This window comes from Phalangium opilio, unplaced genomic scaffold, assembly GCF_054372755.1.
Source record: "Phalangium opilio isolate 3A_F unplaced genomic scaffold, DU_Popi_V2 ptg000024l_1, whole genome shotgun sequence".
In the NCBI taxonomy this organism is placed as follows: Eukaryota; Metazoa; Arthropoda; class Arachnida; order Opiliones; family Phalangiidae; genus Phalangium; species Phalangium opilio.
Genome location: NW_028324155.1, coordinates 8,488,969 through 8,507,356, shown reverse-complemented (window position 1 = coordinate 8,507,356; position 18,388 = coordinate 8,488,969). Strand labels below are relative to the sequence as shown.

Genomic DNA, 18,388 nt, shown 5'->3' with positions numbered 1-18,388 from the left:
CCGGTGTCACGGACGTCACGGACTAGTATCGTTCGTCCATTTTGTGACTGTGTGCTATAGCCAGATTTATTTTTTTTATTTATTTATTTGGACTAGCCATTAGATAGTTTGTTTTTAATCTAACTAACTAGTTTTATCTTAAGAAATTTTTGGATAAACACTACTGGTAATTATAAAATTTTATTACTATGCAATTTAAGCGAACAGTGCGTGCACGCAGTGACAGTTTTTGATAAGCCTTGGTCAAAACATTACGCCACGCGGACGCAGCATTTAAATTTTACTGAAGCCTTTGCGAAAACACCTACCACGTGTAGTCCACGTGTAAATTGTCATAATTCATTTACCCTTGACAACAATCTCAAGTTTTTATTATCAGTTCAGTGAGAATTAGATAAGGTTTTTTTCCATCGGTAGAAACATTAGAATTCAATAGGTATAGGAAACGTAAACGTTTTTTGCCAAGCAAAATGGCTAGACACCTTGTTTTCGTGTATGGTACATTGAAAAGGGGTGAACCAAATCACCATGTTATCTCAAAGTACGACGAAAGCGCTTGTAAATTCGTTGGGGTAGCCAAAACGGAAAACAAATATCCACTCGTGATAGCGTCTCGCTATAATATTCCATTTCTTTTACTGGTTAAAGGTACGGGAAAGGTATGTTTCAACACTCGTAAGGCTATTCAAATAAGGGAACTAAACGTTCCACGGGGAAACCTATTTCAGAACATTACTGGGGAGGTCTACGAAGTGAATGATGAAATTCTAGATGAGTTGGATAAATTTGAAAACCATCCGGAATATTATATTAGAAAAGACGAATACGTTCAAATAGAAGAAACCTCAGAGAGATTATTAGTTGGGATGTATTTTTTGCCCAATTTTAAACCCGAGCTCCTAGAATTGCCATTTTTATCGGATTATTCTTCTGACGGAGATCATGGTTTGAAATACGTTACGAGGTATGAGAAAGTCAGAAGAGATAACGAACCCTACATAGTCGACGTTAGAAAACAATAAATTACTAACGCATTTCAGTGAGGAAACCAGCTCTATCGATGATATATAAGATTATTGAGCAACGAAATAAAAGATGTCTTAAATGAACTTTTTTTTACGCCCATTAAATGTAACAAATAAATCTCAGAAAGCGTGGGAAATAATTTCTATCACATTTCTAATCGTGTTGCTTGTTAGAGATATAAAAATATAGAAACTGATAAAAGAAGCAGCTGCCATATAGTTGTATTTTTTGTCCCCAATCCCTCCTGAGGCTTATACGCGGTTCACTTTAGTTTCTACAGAGATCAATTCTCGACCCTGACATAAAATCAGAAATAAAAAATGAGCGAAATTGGAGGTTCTCATATAAGCTGGCCTAAAGTAGTTTTCTTTGGTGATTCTTTAATTGAGGTAATTTCGCATCTCTGGCTTCTTAACCATTACTAACTATAAAACTTTACGTTTAGAGGTCATTTGAACCTGAAAAGGGGTTTTGGGCGTCAATCCTCTCAGATAAATTAAAAAGGTAGCGAGCAGCCTATATTTTAGTATAATTCATATTTGATGAACTAAAATCGTTGTAAAGGGTCTGTGACGTAGTAACCCGCGGGTTCAGCGGCTACAACACTAGGCAATGTTTAAGAATACTTCCCAAAATCTTCACAAAGTCAAACGTTGAAGATGTAGCTGCCTTTTTTATATTTTTGGGCGCTAATGACTGTTCTCTGCCTAAGTCGATACAACACGTACCTCTGAAGGATTTTGAGGCTAATTTAGAAGCCATGATCGTATATTTGCAGGTATAATCAATGTTTTTAGAGAATGGCAAGAATATTTGTCGATTTATGTTGCAGGGAATTGGAATAGGCAAAGAAAAATTGGTTCTACTGAGTTGTCCACCTTATTTCTTAGACGAACATGCTAAAGACGATCCAGAAGCTTGTATTCCTTCTTAGTAAAAAATAAAACCTTTTAGAATATCCAATTAATTCGAAAAATTTGCAGTGAAATTAAGGAGCGAAGAAAATACCAAAATTTACGCGGAAGCTTGTTTAACTGTGGGAAAAAAACTGAATGTCGAAGCCGTTGATATCTATAGCGTGTTTAAAAATTCCCAGGTATAAAATTAAGTAGATTGAAAGGTTTCAATATTAGTTTAACAGTACTAAATTATTTAATTGGTTAAAAGAATCCCAAGGAACTATTCACGGATGGTCTCCATTTTTCACGGAAGGGAGCCTATTTGCTAACGGAAATAATATGGCCCAGTATCGAAAAAAGAACAAAGGAAATAGAGTTCAAATTTCCACTATGGAGAGATTTTGACGAAGAATACGTCGAATAACTTGAAAAATAATTTTAATATGACAACATCGGAAATACAAAACAAATAACTTCAATTATTTTGATTTGTTAATCAATTAAATCTATAATTTGTTCTCCATTCTTAACAGTAATCCCTTGGGTATCAATAATAACGGAATGTACAGTGATATTACCACCACCACCGGGGAAATTAGCTTCTTTAATCAATTTTTCAATTTCTATTTTATCATTTGGCATCTTAGTCAAAAGGCACATGAAACCGCCTCCCCCCGCCCCAACTAGAGTTTGACCCCAAACTTTGGGTCTCAATAACCCCATTAAATCCCTGATAATAATCGGATCGCATCCCGGCGCCAGAATTTTCTTAAATTCCCAATAACAATCCATTTGTTTTCCTATTTCAGCTAAATCAACTTCGGAAATGGCTTTAGCCATCAGGAATGAATGTTGCAAAAGGAGTTGAAAGCATTGAACGATATCTTTGTCGCGCGCGTACCAATTTCTAATTACATTCTGCAACAGATTCTTGGCTAATCTGACTTTACCCGTGTAGATTAGTAATAGATGTTGGTTTAGAATAGTATAATCGTTGGGGGTTATTTTTTCAACTTGGATTCGAAGTGGTAGTTCGGGTAAAGAGAATCCGCGGTTAATTCCTCCCATCACCCCACCAACTTGATCTTGCCAACCACCTCCAGTTGTCATTAGTTGTTCCAAATATAGTACGGCGTGCAATAACGCGTTTTTCGTATAAATTTTGCCGGACACGGTCCATAAAACCGCGATAACCGCGCTAGCTAGTATACTACTGGTCCCCAAACCGGACCCTCGCGGTAAATTAGACCAAGTTGTTACTTCTAACCCGCTTTGAAGTAAGTTATCCAATTGCTGGTGGAGATTTTGCGTGGAAGATAGGCTAATTATGTCCGTGGTTACGATAGCGGCTTTGAGTAAGGCAGCGGGTGAACTGGGTTCGTTGAAATCGGCTAAATCTTGAACGCTATTAATTTCGACTTCATCTTCGGCGCTTTTAAAGACGATTTTAAGCTCGGGTATGCGTCTGGCTTTGGCCCCGATTGGTTTTTTACCATCGACTAAGAACGCGACGTTAACGACGGACCCTCCGCCTAAGTTATTCAGTCGATTTGGTAGGAGTTCGTAGCATATAGGCGGGGTGTCGGTCCAACCACCTTGCAGGTCTGCTCTAGCTGGACACTCGGCCATTACCCATACCCCCATTTCGCTCAACTGACCATCGTTCAATTGGATAAATTTCTTAACCGACAGAACCGCGTTTTGAATCAGGATTTGCAAAGCCCTTTCGTAGTGTCTGGCCGCTCTGACTATTAAGTCATTTCTGGTCATCCATTTCTGTCTTTCCGTTTTTAAAGCTAAGAGACCCTTGTCAATTTCGGAATTCTTTAGGAAGCTAAAACTGGCTTCCCACGATTTATTATTCCCCGGTCCACTACGGATTTTACCCAAATTACCGGCCATGCACCCCAATAAGTCAGCTATGCTAGATAAAACTCTAGCGAGTTTAGCGTAATTACCGCTGACTTTCGTGGCTAATTCGTCTAAAGTGGACAGGATTTCTAAAGACCACTTTTCGACAACGGAATGTTTAAAGAAATGGATTAAAGAGACGTTAATGTTTTCGATAACGTATTTAGAAATCAAAGAAAGGACGATTTTTTTACGCAAATTTTGCCTCCACGCGTTTTCCGCCTCCAAATTTACGTCTTCCGTAATTTCGCGGATTGACAAACGTGACGATTGACTAATTTTGTCGCGAGTCGAGGCGGTAATGTCTATTAAATCTCCAATGGCAATTTGATTAGGGTAGATTTTGCCATTTTCAATTGTCGCATTAGTATTCTCGGCGCGTAACTGTGCCAAAATTTTAACTGGACCACTTTCTAAATCGCTTAAATTGCTTTGCATACAATCATGGACCCCCAAAATGACGTATTGTTTTTCTACAAAGTCATTGCGATGAAATCCGAGTATAGCGGTACCATCTGGTACGATTATTTCTTCGTTCGAAACCCAATTAACTCCGGATACGTAACAATTTCGACCAATTTTTACAATAGGGGCTTGTAATAATGAATTACAAATAGCCGTATCTTCCCCAATATAAATTTCGGTTTCCGAGCTAATGTAGGAGTTTAGGAGACATACTTTGGGTCCCAAATTACACCCAGTCTTCCCGTTGTAATAAAACGCGCCGCTGCCAAATTTTAACATGTTTTGGATGTGATTTTTGGCACTTAGTCTATCATCCCAATAAACGTATTCGCGATCCTTCAACAAAATGCATTTTAACTTGTACTTGGACAGGGCTGACCAAAGGACGTTTCTGGCACGCGTTACGGCCATTCTTTGGCTTTGATTCAACTTTATTTCGTAGAGTTTACCGCATTTTCCCGTAACAAAATCGTCTTCGGACACTTCGGTCCCCATGGCGACTAAAATGTCAAAAAACAATGATACTTGAAGGGGTTCGTTTCCGCTATCTAAGCCCATGTAGGTGCAACGGTTTAAAGGCGTCGTAGAATTAAAAACTAACATATCTTCGGCTAGATCAACAGGAATGAAAACGATACCACTAACCACTGGCGCTGCATTCAGGCCATTACAGTGTTTTTCCAAAATTTCCTTTTTACCGCAATAAATTATGTTTTTAACATAATTGTTATCGTCTATTGAAGCGGTACCGTGTTTAGTTGCCTCGTTTATATCAGTTTCAACGCAAATAATCGCCGGTTGACCCTGATCAAACGTTTCAACTTTAACTCTGTCCATTTTACGATGGAAGGACATATCCGAGCTGCAAACCCAAACCCCTAAGTTTAAACATTTCGTTTCGGGGTTCGTATTTAGTTCCGTGACTGTCTCGATTAAGTGTTCTAAGTTAAGCACCTGTTCCGAAGAACCATCTTGGGAAGGGATTGTCAACAAGGCTTTCAAGTTGCCACAGTCAAAGACGTAACTGCGGGCGCAATGGATTATTAGGATCTTGGATTGTTTCAAGACGTCAGTGTTGAAGGTTGTAAAGTCATTCGTAGCGCTCAAGTACTCTGTCACCGTGTACAAGGCGTTTAAAGTCGCTGCCCCGCTTCCAATATTGTCGGACGGGTCCCTGACACCGAGTATTTCCGTTTCGGAAGAGATAACGCCTTTAGTTTTTAATAATCTCAGCTCATTTTCAACCAAGTTTAAGGAATTATCGCCACTAGCCGTTAAGACAATGACACTCCAGTTTTCCTTCATTTTGGCTGCGTCTATATGATTTGGTTTAAGTTTAGTTTACCCCTCGCTTGGATTTATGTGCATTGTTAAACACTTACCAGCGATATTTACCGTAGTTAAATTAGTTTAAATGCCCTCTGAACTTGGAATGTACGTCTTTATTGAGTACTTAACTCTATTAAAGTAGGCGTAGGATAAGTCATTCCCTCTCTTGTATATCTTTATAGATAACCAAAAAAAATGTACGTCTGTTCTTGCGATGAACAGTTTACGAAAATTGAGCGCCAAATTAAACTTATCGATAACTTTCTAAGGACTTATAAGTGGCTGTCCGATGCTTATGTTTTGGTAAGTCCTTAATTTTAGTTAAAATTAGTCCCATTTTTCCAATTAAAAATTGTGGCATCAAATAACTTATAGTTTTACGTATTTTAATTCCTAAGCCTTTGTAAATGATAGGAATATTTCTTTTTTAATTGAAAGGATTTTTTCACGGAATCTCATTGGAATTCGTTGCCAGAAACATGGATTCATGTTTTAAATGAGTTTAGCACCGAAGATATCGCAAATTTTATATCGACGGATGAAAATTTGTAAGATTTTTATCCGTTTTTCGGGGATTCGCTACTGTCCATCACAGTTTCACTTTGGAAGTATATTATTTTTTTTTCGTTATAAGCTTTGCGACGAAGAACGTATTACCTTTGAGTTTACAAGCGTTCAGAAAAAGTTGTCTATCACTGTCATATCAACGGAAACCGTTTAATTATGAACGAATAATTGACATTTTAAGTGAAATTAGTCAAAAAACGTCAATCAAAATTGATTTCTTGAATGCTCCGTTAATCTGGAACGAAAATGCGTCGGAAGAATTCCAATTTAAAGGGGGTCAACATTTTCACATAAACAGTATTTTTAGTAAACATGTTAAACCTAAAAAACTACACGAAATTTACCGTCTCTCAAAGGTCTGCTCGGATCGTTTGTAATTAATTAATTAATTTTAATTAAACCGAAATAATTTTGTATGGTTTTTATTTTAAAGATGACGGAGGATGTAATGAAACTGACCAACTGTACGCGGGTAGTGGACATTGGCGCTGGTCAGGGTCATTTATCCAGATACTTATCACTCGTGTCTGGTTTTAAAGTATTAACCATCGAAGGGGAAGGTTGTCACGTGGCTGGAGCTCAAAAAATTGACCGAGAAGTCGTAAAAAATTTGACTAAGAAGAATCAAACAAATTCGATGACGCCACCTTCCCATAAAGTTCATTTCTTATCAGCCAAATCTGATAGCAACGATTTTCGCCAAGTATTTGAAACAGTTTTATGACTTATTTACGAAAAATTAATAAGAGTGAGATAGATTTTAGAGGATTCCTATGGAAAATGTGATAAAACCATTCCATTTTCAATGCTGGGACTCCATACGTGCGGGAATCTCGCGCCTACAATTTTAAAAACCTTTGTTGAAACCGAAACGGCGAAAAATTTGATCTCAGTCGGATGTTGCTACATGAAAACTGATACATGTACGTAAAAATAAGTTCTTAATTTGTTTTCAGCGAAACTACAGCTTCAAATTTATCAGATAGATGGTTTTCCAATGAGTAATTGCGTTAAACAACTCCCAATTGGCGAAAATCTCAGTTACGAGGCGAAAGAAGTCGCTTGTCACGCCATAGAAATATTTCAGGAAAGGCTTAAATGTAAGCCATAGTTTCAAACTCGAACTTACTCGATATTCATGGTATTTTTTTAATTTATTCATAAGGCAATCCGGAATTGCTGAGCGTTCATTGTTATAGAGCGACTTTAGAGGAAATTATTGTTAGGCGACATCCGCATTTAAAAAGAGCCGGTTTAAGAAGCATAAAACACGTTCAAAATCTGACATTTAAAGAGTACGCCCAGAAAGCTTTGTCCAAACAGTCTATCGTCATCCCCACGGAAGATTTTGATTCCCCCATAATAGAATCTCGACTGCGCGATTGGAAAAAAGTCGTCGTTTTTTATTGTTTGAGATTGTTATTGGCGCCAGTTATCGAAACTTTGATTCTGCTGGACAGAATGGCCTATTTATACCAGTCCGGTATGAAAATAGGCCTAAAATAACATAGGTGTTAAGCCTAATTTGTGAAATTTTATTATTTTAGGAATATCTTCTTGTATTCTTCCAATTTTCGACCCGAAATTATCGCCCAGAAACTTGCTTTTAATTGCTATTAAACCGCGGGTTGATAATTAATTGTATTACATTTAATTTATTGTAAAATTAAATATTTTATGATTAAATTTCGCGCCTCATTTTCTTTTGTTGTCCAAAATATATTATACTTATTTACAGCCTGTTTTGCCAAGGCACATGCAGTCTCGTGACTTCAACTATCTGACCCCGCCCCTTTTTCTTCATTCGGTCGGTCAAAATGGCGTCATCATGCAGGAATGTATTTCGACCCGAAACTATCGCCCAGAAACTTGGTTTTAATTGCTATTAAACCGCGGGTTGATAATTAATTGTATTACATTTAATTTATTGTAAAATTAAATATTTTATGATTAAATTTCGCGCCTCATTTACTTTTAATGTCCAAAATATATTTTACTTATTTACAGCCTGTTTTGCCAAGGCACATGTGACATGCAGTCTCGTGACTTTAACCAGGGATGCTTGATATATCGACACTCTATAGGGATCGGCCTCTTCCTATACCCGTAATGTTAAAAAAAGGGGCAAGTTTTTGAGGCTGACGACAGCGCCATCTGAATTGCGGGAGCATCGTAACTATGTGATGATTCGTCTGCTAGTACGGAGAGGCCTATAAAAGTTTAAAAACAACGATGAAGAGAGTTATGTTCGTAATTAAAACATGAACGAAAACAACGAGAAGCTTATTTATTTGTATGAAATTTCAAGTTATTTCAGTGAGTAGTAGCTAATTAATATTAAACGTAGTATAAATAGGCGAATGTTTTCTTTTTAGTGTTGAATTTTAACAAGTTTTCTGTTAAGGAAACTTAAAAAGGGATAATTTTGGATATTTTACTTTGCTCCACAGTTAGGAACGGAACAAAAAGTACCAGGCAATTTAAAAAAAAATATTTTAATTTACAAATAGTTTTCAGTTTAAAAGAGTGAAAAGGTATGGAAAAGGCAATTTTGAGATAACTCGTTGAAATTGCGCGGCCAATCTTTCGTAATTTGCGCCTTTTTTATTTCAACCAATCAGTAAATCATTTTCTTCCCGCCTTTGAATTTCTCGTGACTTGACGTCATGAATATAGTTACGCTGCTCCCCGACACCAGGCGTCCGATTTTTGAGACGGCTCGCTTTTTTACCCCACCTTTTGTCAAGAGAGGCCGATCCCTATAGAGTGTCGATATATCAAGCATCCCTGCTTTAACTATCTGACCCCGCCCCTTTTTCTTCATTCGGTCGGTCAAAATGGCGTCATCATGCAGGAATGTATTATAAGAGAGAGTATGTTAATGTTTGTTTTGGCGTTCACTTATCGTTTAAACGCGTTGTCGATTGATTAAAAAGTTAGTTAAAGTTTAAAAATGACCGAGGAAAGTAATTTATATCTGAGCGAAGACGAGGATGACTTGGAAAACTTGGCACAAGCAGAGTCTCAGGGTGAGGCCGTTAAGCCTTGGCTAACATTTTTTTTATTCAATATTTAGCGTAGATGTGGTTTTAATTACTTTTTTTATTAACATTTGACCTCGATTATTTTCCAGCTCAAGGTACATTAAGCAAATGGACTAATTACATTCACGGTTGGCAAGATCGCTTCATAGTATTAAAAGATGGTACTCTATCCTACTACAAATCTGCTAACGATACGGCCTATGGTTGTAGGGGAGCTATCAGTATTATCAAAGCTACGATCAAGGTAATCTAACTTTTTTTGCTATTCACGCGACACGTTGTAGACGTTCGCGTATAATCTATAACATATTTTAACGTGACAGTTAACGTTTTAGCGCTTTCAAATTTTAAAATATATGAAGTACAAGTTTGTTGTTGTTATACCAGGAATCTGGTACAAGTAACTGGGTAGAATATAGTGAAATAGGATAATGTCAGGCATATATACACAGCTGTTTTTGACACGACGAGGAAAATATGTTTTGTAAATAGAGTGCTGTCAGTTGTGACGTCAGATCCAAGGTTAAACGTCACGAGTCTGCCTTTAGCAATGGGCGGCCATGACAGTTACTGTTTTTTCTTTATGGGGAAAACAGCATGGGTGACGTCACACCGGCGCTTCTGACAGCACTCTATACAGTGCCAACCCCTATGACAAACTATAGAAGTAGGTGTACATCAACATGACACCTACAGTTTAGTGTACAACCTGTAGAAATTTTCTTTTTACCCCTAAATAGCACCCATATTTCGCAAACATAGCGTAATTTCGCAATGTAGATGATTAGCTCTTAATTCTTCTCCTTACATATAAAACATAATTAGCTAATGAATATTAGGGGTTTATGGTAGTTTGAAAGTGAAATTTTGCGAGAAATTGGTGTCAAGAAGTTTTGAAGGAAAAATGTAACATAGACAGGAAATAGGCGCCTGTTATTCCAACAACAGGGAAAATTTTGCTGGGAAATTTAGCAGTGGAGCATTATTTCTACGCTCTCTTTAGTTTATTACCCATGATTTTGTGCGGATAATCTTTAGTACATCAAAAAGACATTCTGTCCCATCATTATGAGATTCAATCTTGTATATTATTTTTTAATGTTTTTAGGAAGTGTTTAAAAATTATTAAGCAAACATTCAATTCAATGAATTCCTACATTTTGTTTAGCTAAAGAACACGCGCAATCGGATTACCTATTTTTCTTTCAATAAATATTTTATGGCGTCTTAACATTTCTCTTAAATTACAATTAAGCGCTGTATTTCACACCTTTAAGCATTCTATTTTTAACGGTGGGGTGAGGGGGTATTATTTCCCAGAATTATATGAAATTTCGCTTTCCCTCTCGTTTTTCGTTTTTCCATCTCTCGCGAGTTCACTGACAAGGAAACTTTGAAAACAGGGTCAATTTAACTTAAGATTGAGACGATTCGCCAACCTTCTAGGCTATAGCTATTTAAAATAATTGTAAGAACAAGCAAGCCACACCTCTTATATTGAAAAACTTTCGATTGTCCCGTATTATTTATTCTGCTTCTTGCCGAGTGCAAGGATGGGAGTATGCCCTTAAAGCTCTTTAGTTTAATTTCTCGACTATAAAGAATTATTAAGGATATATAGTTAACTTCAGTTAAAGCTAATAATTTTAGTTTACGCGAACATTTCAACTTAATTTTCAGCCCCACGATTTTGACGAGTGTCGGTTTGATGTCAGCGTTAATGACTGTATGTGGTATCTGAGATCGGAAAGCCCGGAAGATAGAAATAGATGGGTCGAAGCCCTTGAGGCCTATAAGGTAAGAACTTTTTTTTCTTATTATTGTTAAAAAAAGACACTTTACAAGGGGCAGGCGATGTTTGTGACGGAATGGTTTTTTTATTTGATCCCCGTTTGTTGTAACCCCAAATATTTAGTATCGTTGGAAAGAGGAGAAATAGGCCTATAAAATACTTAAAGGACTTCCCCGTATCTCTTTAATAAAACCAGTGTTATAAGTTGTCTGTGTAAATAAGCGCGTTTATGAACATTTTGTTTGATTACACGGGCCCTGATTGTTGTAACGCCAAATATTTAGTATCCATGGAAAGGGGAGAAATAGGCCTATAACATACTTAAAGGACTTCCCCCTATCTCTTTAATAAAACCAGTGTTATAAGTTGTGTAAATAAGCTCGTTTATGAACATTTTGTTTGATTGCACGGGCCCTGATTGTTGTAACCCCAAATATTTAGTATCCTTGGAAAGGGGAGAAATAGGCCTATAACATACTTAAGGACTTGCCCGTATCTCTTATATAACCAGTGTTATAAGTTGTCCTGTAAATAAGCGCGTTTATGAACATTTTGTTTGATTGCCCGGGCCCTGATTGTTGCAAAGCCAAATATTTAGTATCCATGGAAAGGGGAGAAACAGGGTTATAAAATACTGGAGAGAATTCCCCATATCTCTCGTTAAAATCAAGAGTTCTAACACTCCAACCAAAGTGGTGTGTCAATAAGGAATTTCGGGGGTTGTTTGGCTGCTACCCTGTCCTTATTGTTGTGGTAACCCAAAGGTACAATACAATTAAGGAATTTCCTCATATCTCTTTCCAAATATTTTGTCTAGTTTATTCTGAAATAAATTTAGCCCGTGATATTATTTACATTCTAAATAAAAAAAACCCCTAGAAGTTTCCAAATAATCTAATCTCTGAAGCATTAAAAACTCAACGACGCGACGAAACTATCTTTAAATAGTCAACAAACAAAGAGAAATTGAAATATTGTGTTGCTATTGGTTACAATATTAACTAAGGACCTTTAAGCATTTATAAAAATCAACTAATACTTCACTAAACCCTTGGGGCTATAAACCCCCCCCCCCCTAAATAAGGATGTATTCACGGGCCAAGATGACCTCAATACTCTTTTAGTTTTTACTTCGAACTTTATTTAAAAAAAGAAAGATCTAAAATAAGATGTTCGGTTTATTCTTGAAAAATAAAAATCTTAAAACGGTGGTTGGGTTTTCAGATGGACTCTGCCTACGGTAGCGAAAATAGTTTAAGGCGTCACGGGTCCGCGTTATCCTTGGGTTCCACCAGTCTCTCGGGAACCAGCGTATCTTCCTTAAAAAAGGCCAGAGGTCTACGAGAGAAATTGGCCGAAATGGAAACGTTCAAAGATATACTTTGTCAACAAGTCGAAACACTACAAAGTTATTTCGACGCCTGCGCCGATACAGTTACCACCATCAATGATAAAGAAACCCGGATTCCTGGTCAGTTTTACTTCTTTTATATGGTTTTTTATCCTGGTTCTATCGCGCCACCTTAACTAACTTCCCAGTGATTGGTAATTGGCTTTTTTTGCGAGGGGATGCTCACTTCGTTTGGGGGATTTTTGTATCGGTATTGTTAGGATTCCGCGTTATTTTTGGTACAGTTGGTAATTTGTTTTTTATTATTTACGAGGGGATGCTCACTTCCTTAGGGGGATATTTTTTATGATTTGCGAGGGGATGCTCACTTCCTTGGGGGGATATTTTTTATGATTTGCGAGGGGATGCTCACTTCCTTAGGGGGTATTTTTTATGATTTGCGAGGGGATGCTCACTTCCTTAGGGGGATATTTTTTATGATTTGCGAGGGGATGCTCACTTCCTTAGGGGGTATTTTTTTATGATTTGCGAGGGGATGCTCACTTCCTTAGGGGGATATTTTTTATGATTTGCGAGGGGATGCTCACTTCCTTAGGGGGTATTTTTTTATGATTTGCGAGGGGATGCTCACTTCCTTGGGGGGATATTTTTTATGATTTGCGAGGGGATGCTCACTTCCTTGGGGGGATATTTTTTATGATTTGCGAGGGGATGCTCACTTCCTTGGGGGGATATTTTTTATGATTTGCGAGGGGATGCTCACTTCCTTGGGGGGATATTTTTTATGATTTGCGAGGGGATGCTCACTTCCTTGGGGGGATATTTTTTATGATTTGCGAGGGGATGCTCACTTCCTTAGGGGGATATTTTTTATGATTTGCGAGGGGATGCTCACTTCCTTAGGGGGATATTTTTTATGATTTGCGAGGGGATGCTCACTTCGATAGGGGGATATTCTTTATGATTTGCGAGGGGATGCTCACTTCGATAGGAGCATATTTTGTATCGGTGTCATTAGGATTCCGCGTTATATTTTGGTACAGTTCTAAAATATGAGGGGAAATTGGTGGTTAGCTCCTTGTCAATTAGCGTGTTATAAATTTCCTCCGGCGTGGCGGCGGCGTGGAAATGAAGAAACTGGCGACTTTTATCTAATTTTACGAGGAGCGAGTGTTATTGACCTAGAATTGAAACGTTTTCCTCCTCCCATCTTTCTCTCTCTCTCTCTCTCTTTGAAAGAGAAAGGCAGAAAATAGAATTTCTTTCTTTATTTCTTAAATTTAGTTACTTTCTTTGGTGACCTATTAATGGAATTCTCCGAAAGATATTAATTTTTAAAGGAATACTAGGCCTATACTTTCTTTTTATAATTTATTTAAGGAAATGGTTATTTTGTGGAGTGGTAGGGGATATAACCCCCAGAGGGGCTTTGAGTTCGAACGTATCGTATTCTTGTAAATTTGCTTAAAGTCACCAAGAAATCCGCTTAAAGGCCGGGAAACGGCGAAAAGGGTTCTTGTCAAACTGAAAACCGTGCATCGAACTAACAATGGGCGACCGTGCTTCAAACTTTTTAGGGGTTCTTGTCAAACTGAAAGCCGTGCAAAGCGGTTCTTGTCAAACTGAAGATAAACAATGGACAGTCTCTTAAATGGGGGATGCAAAAAGTCGGGGAAACAAAATTTAACAGACTGTCCATTGTTTATCTTCAGTTTGACAAGAACCGCTTTGCGCGGCTTTCAGTTTGACAAGAACCCCTAAAAAGTTTGAAGCACGGTCGCCCATTGTTAGTTCGATGCACGGTTTTCAGTTTGACAAGAACCCTTCTCGCCGTTTCCCGGCCTTTAAGTGATTTGAAATATTTATAAAAATTTGGTTAGGGTCTTGAAAGCTTTGTTCCAAAATTTCGCGAAATGAAGTCCAGAGTGGCTTTTGTACCGCGAGTGAGAGTGTTGGTGAAATTTATTTTAGTGAATGGTCTAGATGGGGATACGGACGAAGAGGAGAGCGCTCTCGAGAAAACTCTGAATTACGAAAACCACGTAAATCTCCACCATTCACCTTCTTCCAGGCATAAAGGTTAGCTTATTATTTAAAAAACCCCGTCCGGGTCCATTTTCTATCGAGTCTGGCCCCCCAACAAATCCATCCATCCAATTGTTGTCGGCAGGCCAACATTTAATAAGCAAAGAAACGCTGATGGAACACGGGAAACACGCGGTCGATTTCAAGGGCGAAGCCTTCACCTTCAAAGCCACCACGGCGGGTATATTGGCCACCTTGGGACACTGTATCGAGCTGATGGCTCAACGAGAGGAAAGTTGGAAACGCCGACTCGAGAAAGAGATTGACAAACGAAAGAAAATTGAAGATATGTACAAACAAGCTCTCAGCGAACAGAAACAACAACAACCACCGCCAATTGTTTTAGGCGGACCCGATTACGAAGTAATTAACAATCGGATTATGGAAAATGAATTGGGAAGTTTTGGTTGGTTATTAAAGAATGTCTTCGGTACTCAGGAAGGGCCTCATTGTATGATCAACGAAGATGAGTTTTTCGACGCCGTCGATGCCGCTCTCGACAAAAGCGAGCAACAAGAGGAAGAAAAGGTTGGTTGGTTTCGCGGCCGCGCATTGTTGTCTTCGAACGACGAATGTAAGTGTTGTTTGTTTAATTTGTAAACAGCGTTTATTGAAAAGTTGGTCGAAAGACATTTCGCATCAAATGACGCCGTCTTTGGCGGCGAGACAACATCCCTTATGGCCCGAAATAGATAAATTAACTTTGGAACAATTGAAACACGCTCGTATGGGGGTGGGTGAAGGTGGATGGCAAATATTCGCCGAAGAAGGCGAAATGAAAATGTACAAACGCGAAGTTGAAGAAGGGGGGATGGTCGTTGATCCACTCAAAGCTGTCCATACCGTCAAGGTAACACCAATCTTCAATCAGCCGACCAGGAAAGATACGATAACCAATGTCTTTTTCAGGGAATTACTGGTCACGAATTGTGCCATTATTTTTTCAGTCCAGAGTTCCGTTACGATTGGGAATGTAAGCCAATTAAAAAAAATCTTAACCTTTTAGGTAATAATTAAGGCGATTAAACCGGGGTTATTTAGCTACCATGGAGTCCATGAAAGTGGTAGAAGAAATCGATTCAAACACGTTACTATTCCATCAAGTTCATAAACGCGTTTGGCCGGCAACTCAACGTGACGCCCTTTTTTGGTCGCATATCCGACGATTACCCAATAGCGAAGACCAAGACGCAAACGATATTTGGATTGTTTGTAATAATTCTACCGAACACGTCGAATGTCCCGTGAGTTACTAACACTCTTTTTATTCTTTATTCCGGGGTTTGGTTTTAAAACGGGAACGCGAATTTAATGTTTTTAAATCTTTTTTGGGGGACGAATTGTCAATAAGGTGGGTAAATGTGTCAGGGTCAAGTTGACAGTTTGCTTAGTTTGTCAAACGATAGTCAACCCTCCGTCAAATGAGAATGAAGGGATAACCAGAGACAATCTTACGTGCAAAATTATCTACTGCTCTACTAGTAAGATTTTATATTTCACTCTTTTCTCTCACTCTCTTTGAGCTAGAGCCTCTTTTCTCCCCCCCATACCTTCCTCTGACGTCAATCCAAGAAGTGATATCTAGTTTATTAGGGAGAAGGTATAAGATGTCTAAGTATTCGCACGGGCCATAGTCCCAGTCCCCCTTTCAAAATACAAGGGGGGACGTAAAAGGAGCCCGGACTATTTCGCTACACTCTCCTCAGTCGGAAAATATGACTGTAATTTTCGTCATTCGCCTCGCGCTGACGTGAGTTTTCAAGAACCAATGAGATGCTGGTTGTAATTTAGAGGCGGGGATTAATTCCGGACCTACGTTTGGACTGGAGATAAAGCTAGAAATGTGCAGGCGAATTTATACCTTCTCCCTAATAAACTAGATATCACTTCTTGGTCAATCTTTATGTCCCCTCCCATAACTTGAATAGGCCTTTTCAAAAATAAGAAATTCCTGGTCACTGTTTAAGTTTAAAGGTTCCGCGCACGCGTACAACTCAGGGTTGTTATTTATTTTTGGGAAAGGCCTACTCTGAAAAGAAGCTCTAGTTCCGGGCGTCACCTTATAATGATTATAAACTAATTTGGTTCTCTCTAAACTAACTCGTACGTAACGCAGTCAATCCTGGTGGTTGGGCGCCCGCCTCGGTCCTGCGTGCCGTTTATAAACGGGAATATCCAAAGTTCCTTAAACGTTTTACTCAGTACGTCAAAGATATGACTGAAAATAAACCCATACTCTTCTGATAAACAAATAAACAGTCGCGAGACAAATGAAATATATATATATATATTTGAACTGTTTCTTCTTTTTTTGGTCCAAAAACTAATTAATTTTTCTTGACCCCTTCCCCCAATTCTTCTTGTATATTTCGAAAACGAAAAATTCCAAAATTTATTATAATAAATGACCCCTTGACCTCCCCCTCCCAGAAAAAAATGAAAGCCACGAATATTTCTATTAGCACTTATTTTTTATTAACGAATTACGTGAAACTTCTATAATCTTATATATAAATGTTGATGACAGTATCGTCTAATTATTATAAATAAACGCCGGAATAAAACTTGTTAAGTTTTGTTTGAAAAATAATGCAATGGTTAATTTAATATTTCTTAATTCGTAAGTTTCGGTTTTAAGGTATTGAGTTAATTATAGTCTTTTAGCGACCTTTTAAAGAAATATGAGTCGCTCGAAACTATAATTATTAACAGAAGTGAGATGAGACCAGAAGTACTGAGCTAACCAAATTCTTCACTTGGCGAAAGTGAATATTCTTGATAACACACCAACGGTTGGCCCTCTAGTGGCGGTTTCAGAAATTCCCCTCCAAAACGTGAGACGCTCGCGGTGGTAGACGGCCGAACTAGAATCAAGCGCCCGCGTCCGTGTTCGGCCGCTTTAGGTTGAGGGGAAGGGGGTAGGAAATGTTTTTGGAACTCGACCAATTTTTTTCTCTCTAGCCACGTAGGCGCGATTGAAGCGGCGTAAAATCCTCAAATTTGTTCACTAGTGCCAGGATCTACTATCAATGCTAGAGCCCTTCACTTCTAATCTCATCTCACTTCTGTTATTATTAAATAAGAATTAACCTAAAATCTCAAATTATCTATTATTAAATTAAATACCTCTTTTTAAAAAGAAAATAAAATAAACAGCCCCATTCTCTTAATAAATAAAAAACAGGGATTTTAAACGCGTTTTATATATATTAAATAATTAAATGGGTTTTCAGGGAAATTTCATCTATTTTCATGTTTAAATTTAAATTATTTTCATAAGTAATTTATTTTGAAACGTGTCCCCATGGATGAAATACCCCCCCCCCTTCTCCCTCTAATGCGAAATAATTAAATTAAATGTAGCGGTTTTTAAATACAAATTATCGCTTTCCCTCCCGCCCTCCCCCCCCCCAATGTTTACTTTTTTTTTTGAAAAAACTAAAGTTTAAAAATTAAAAAGAAAAAAAAAAGATTTTTGTAAATAGTTTGAAAAAAATATTTGACGAGCGCTTTGTCACAAAAAAAAAATGTTTTTGCTAAAACATGTTTAAAAAAAAATGAAAGAATTTATTACGCTGACGACTCTAGTCTGATTATTTTGGATTGCTAATTTCTCTCCCTCCTTCCATTGTTAGTCTAACCCAAACGAAATTATAGTCTTGTACCCTCCAAGTCGCTCAAAGACTATATGTAGGTTCCCTCCAAGTCGCTCAAAGACTATATGTAGGTACTCTCCAAGTCACTCAAAGACTATGTGGGTACCCTCCAAGGCGCTCAAAGACTACGCGTAGGTACCCTCCAAGTCGCTCAAAGACTACGCGTAGGTACCCTCCAAGTCGCTCAAAGACTATGCGTAGGTACCCTCAAAGTCGCTCAAAGACTATGCGTAGGTACCCTCCAAGTCGCTCAAAGACTATGC

The 18,388-nt window shown here is 38.0% G+C and overlaps 5 protein-coding genes across 8 annotated transcripts; 4 read left to right on the top strand and 1 right to left on the bottom strand.

The window, feature by feature from the left end:
- The first annotated feature begins 25 nt into the window (after nucleotides 1-25).
- Nucleotides 26-2,448, top strand: LOC149692677 (isoamyl acetate-hydrolyzing esterase 1 homolog). Of its 2 annotated transcripts, none has more exons than XM_089868534.1 (7): nucleotides 26-166; nucleotides 1,298-1,415; nucleotides 1,472-1,530; nucleotides 1,591-1,804; nucleotides 1,859-1,946; nucleotides 2,010-2,122; nucleotides 2,194-2,448. In XM_089868534.1, the coding sequence occupies exons 2-7, from the start codon at nucleotides 1,347-1,349 to the stop codon at nucleotides 2,347-2,349; spliced, it is 699 nt and encodes a 232-aa protein (XP_089724660.1). In that variant the 5' UTR covers nucleotides 26-166; nucleotides 1,298-1,346; the 3' UTR covers nucleotides 2,350-2,448. The 2 variants fall into 2 exon arrangements, with proteins under 2 accessions (XP_089724660.1, XP_089724661.1); XM_089868535.1 differs by having other exon boundaries at nucleotides 27-166; nucleotides 1,307-1,415.
- LOC149692678 (gamma-glutamylaminecyclotransferase C-like) lies at nucleotides 166-1,176 on the top strand. Of its 2 annotated transcripts, XM_089868549.1 has the most exons (3): nucleotides 166-659; nucleotides 729-964; nucleotides 1,041-1,176. In XM_089868549.1, exons 1-3 carry the CDS (start codon nucleotides 471-473, stop codon nucleotides 1,069-1,071), a joined length of 456 nt encoding a protein of 151 aa, XP_089724675.1. In that variant the 5' UTR covers nucleotides 166-470; the 3' UTR covers nucleotides 1,072-1,176. The 2 variants fall into 2 exon arrangements, with proteins under 2 accessions (XP_089724675.1, XP_089724674.1); XM_089868548.1 differs by having other exon boundaries at nucleotides 729-1,176.
- LOC149692676 (L-fucose kinase-like) lies at nucleotides 2,347-5,606 on the bottom strand. The gene has a single exon (XM_089868480.1). It carries the CDS (start codon nucleotides 5,604-5,606, stop codon nucleotides 2,418-2,420), a length of 3,189 nt encoding a protein of 1,062 aa, XP_089724606.1. The 3' UTR covers nucleotides 2,347-2,417.
- A 212-nt stretch (nucleotides 5,607-5,818) lies between these two features.
- LOC149692675 (methyltransferase-like protein 25B) lies at nucleotides 5,819-7,883 on the top strand. The gene is made up of 8 exons (XM_089868512.1): nucleotides 5,819-5,933; nucleotides 6,069-6,178; nucleotides 6,265-6,553; nucleotides 6,631-6,900; nucleotides 6,955-7,120; nucleotides 7,184-7,297; nucleotides 7,363-7,680; nucleotides 7,745-7,883. The coding sequence occupies exons 1-8, from the start codon at nucleotides 5,826-5,828 to the stop codon at nucleotides 7,834-7,836; spliced, it is 1,467 nt and encodes a 488-aa protein (XP_089724638.1). The 5' UTR covers nucleotides 5,819-5,825; the 3' UTR covers nucleotides 7,837-7,883.
- Nucleotides 7,884-9,011: 1,128 nt separating this feature from the next.
- On the top strand, nucleotides 9,012-18,048 carry cert (ceramide transfer protein). 2 transcript variants are annotated; one of them, XM_089868503.1, is made up of 12 exons: nucleotides 9,012-9,226; nucleotides 9,331-9,485; nucleotides 10,922-11,038; nucleotides 12,258-12,504; nucleotides 14,368-14,463; nucleotides 14,555-14,832; nucleotides 14,908-14,997; nucleotides 15,074-15,319; nucleotides 15,379-15,442; nucleotides 15,511-15,713; nucleotides 15,821-15,950; nucleotides 16,586-18,048. In XM_089868503.1, exons 1-12 carry the CDS (start codon nucleotides 9,151-9,153, stop codon nucleotides 16,711-16,713), a joined length of 1,830 nt encoding a protein of 609 aa, XP_089724629.1. In that variant the 5' UTR covers nucleotides 9,012-9,150; the 3' UTR covers nucleotides 16,714-18,048. The 2 variants fall into 2 exon arrangements, with proteins under 2 accessions (XP_089724629.1, XP_089724628.1); XM_089868502.1 differs by having other exon boundaries at nucleotides 14,356-14,463.
- The last annotated feature ends 340 nt before the right edge of the window (nucleotides 18,049-18,388 follow it).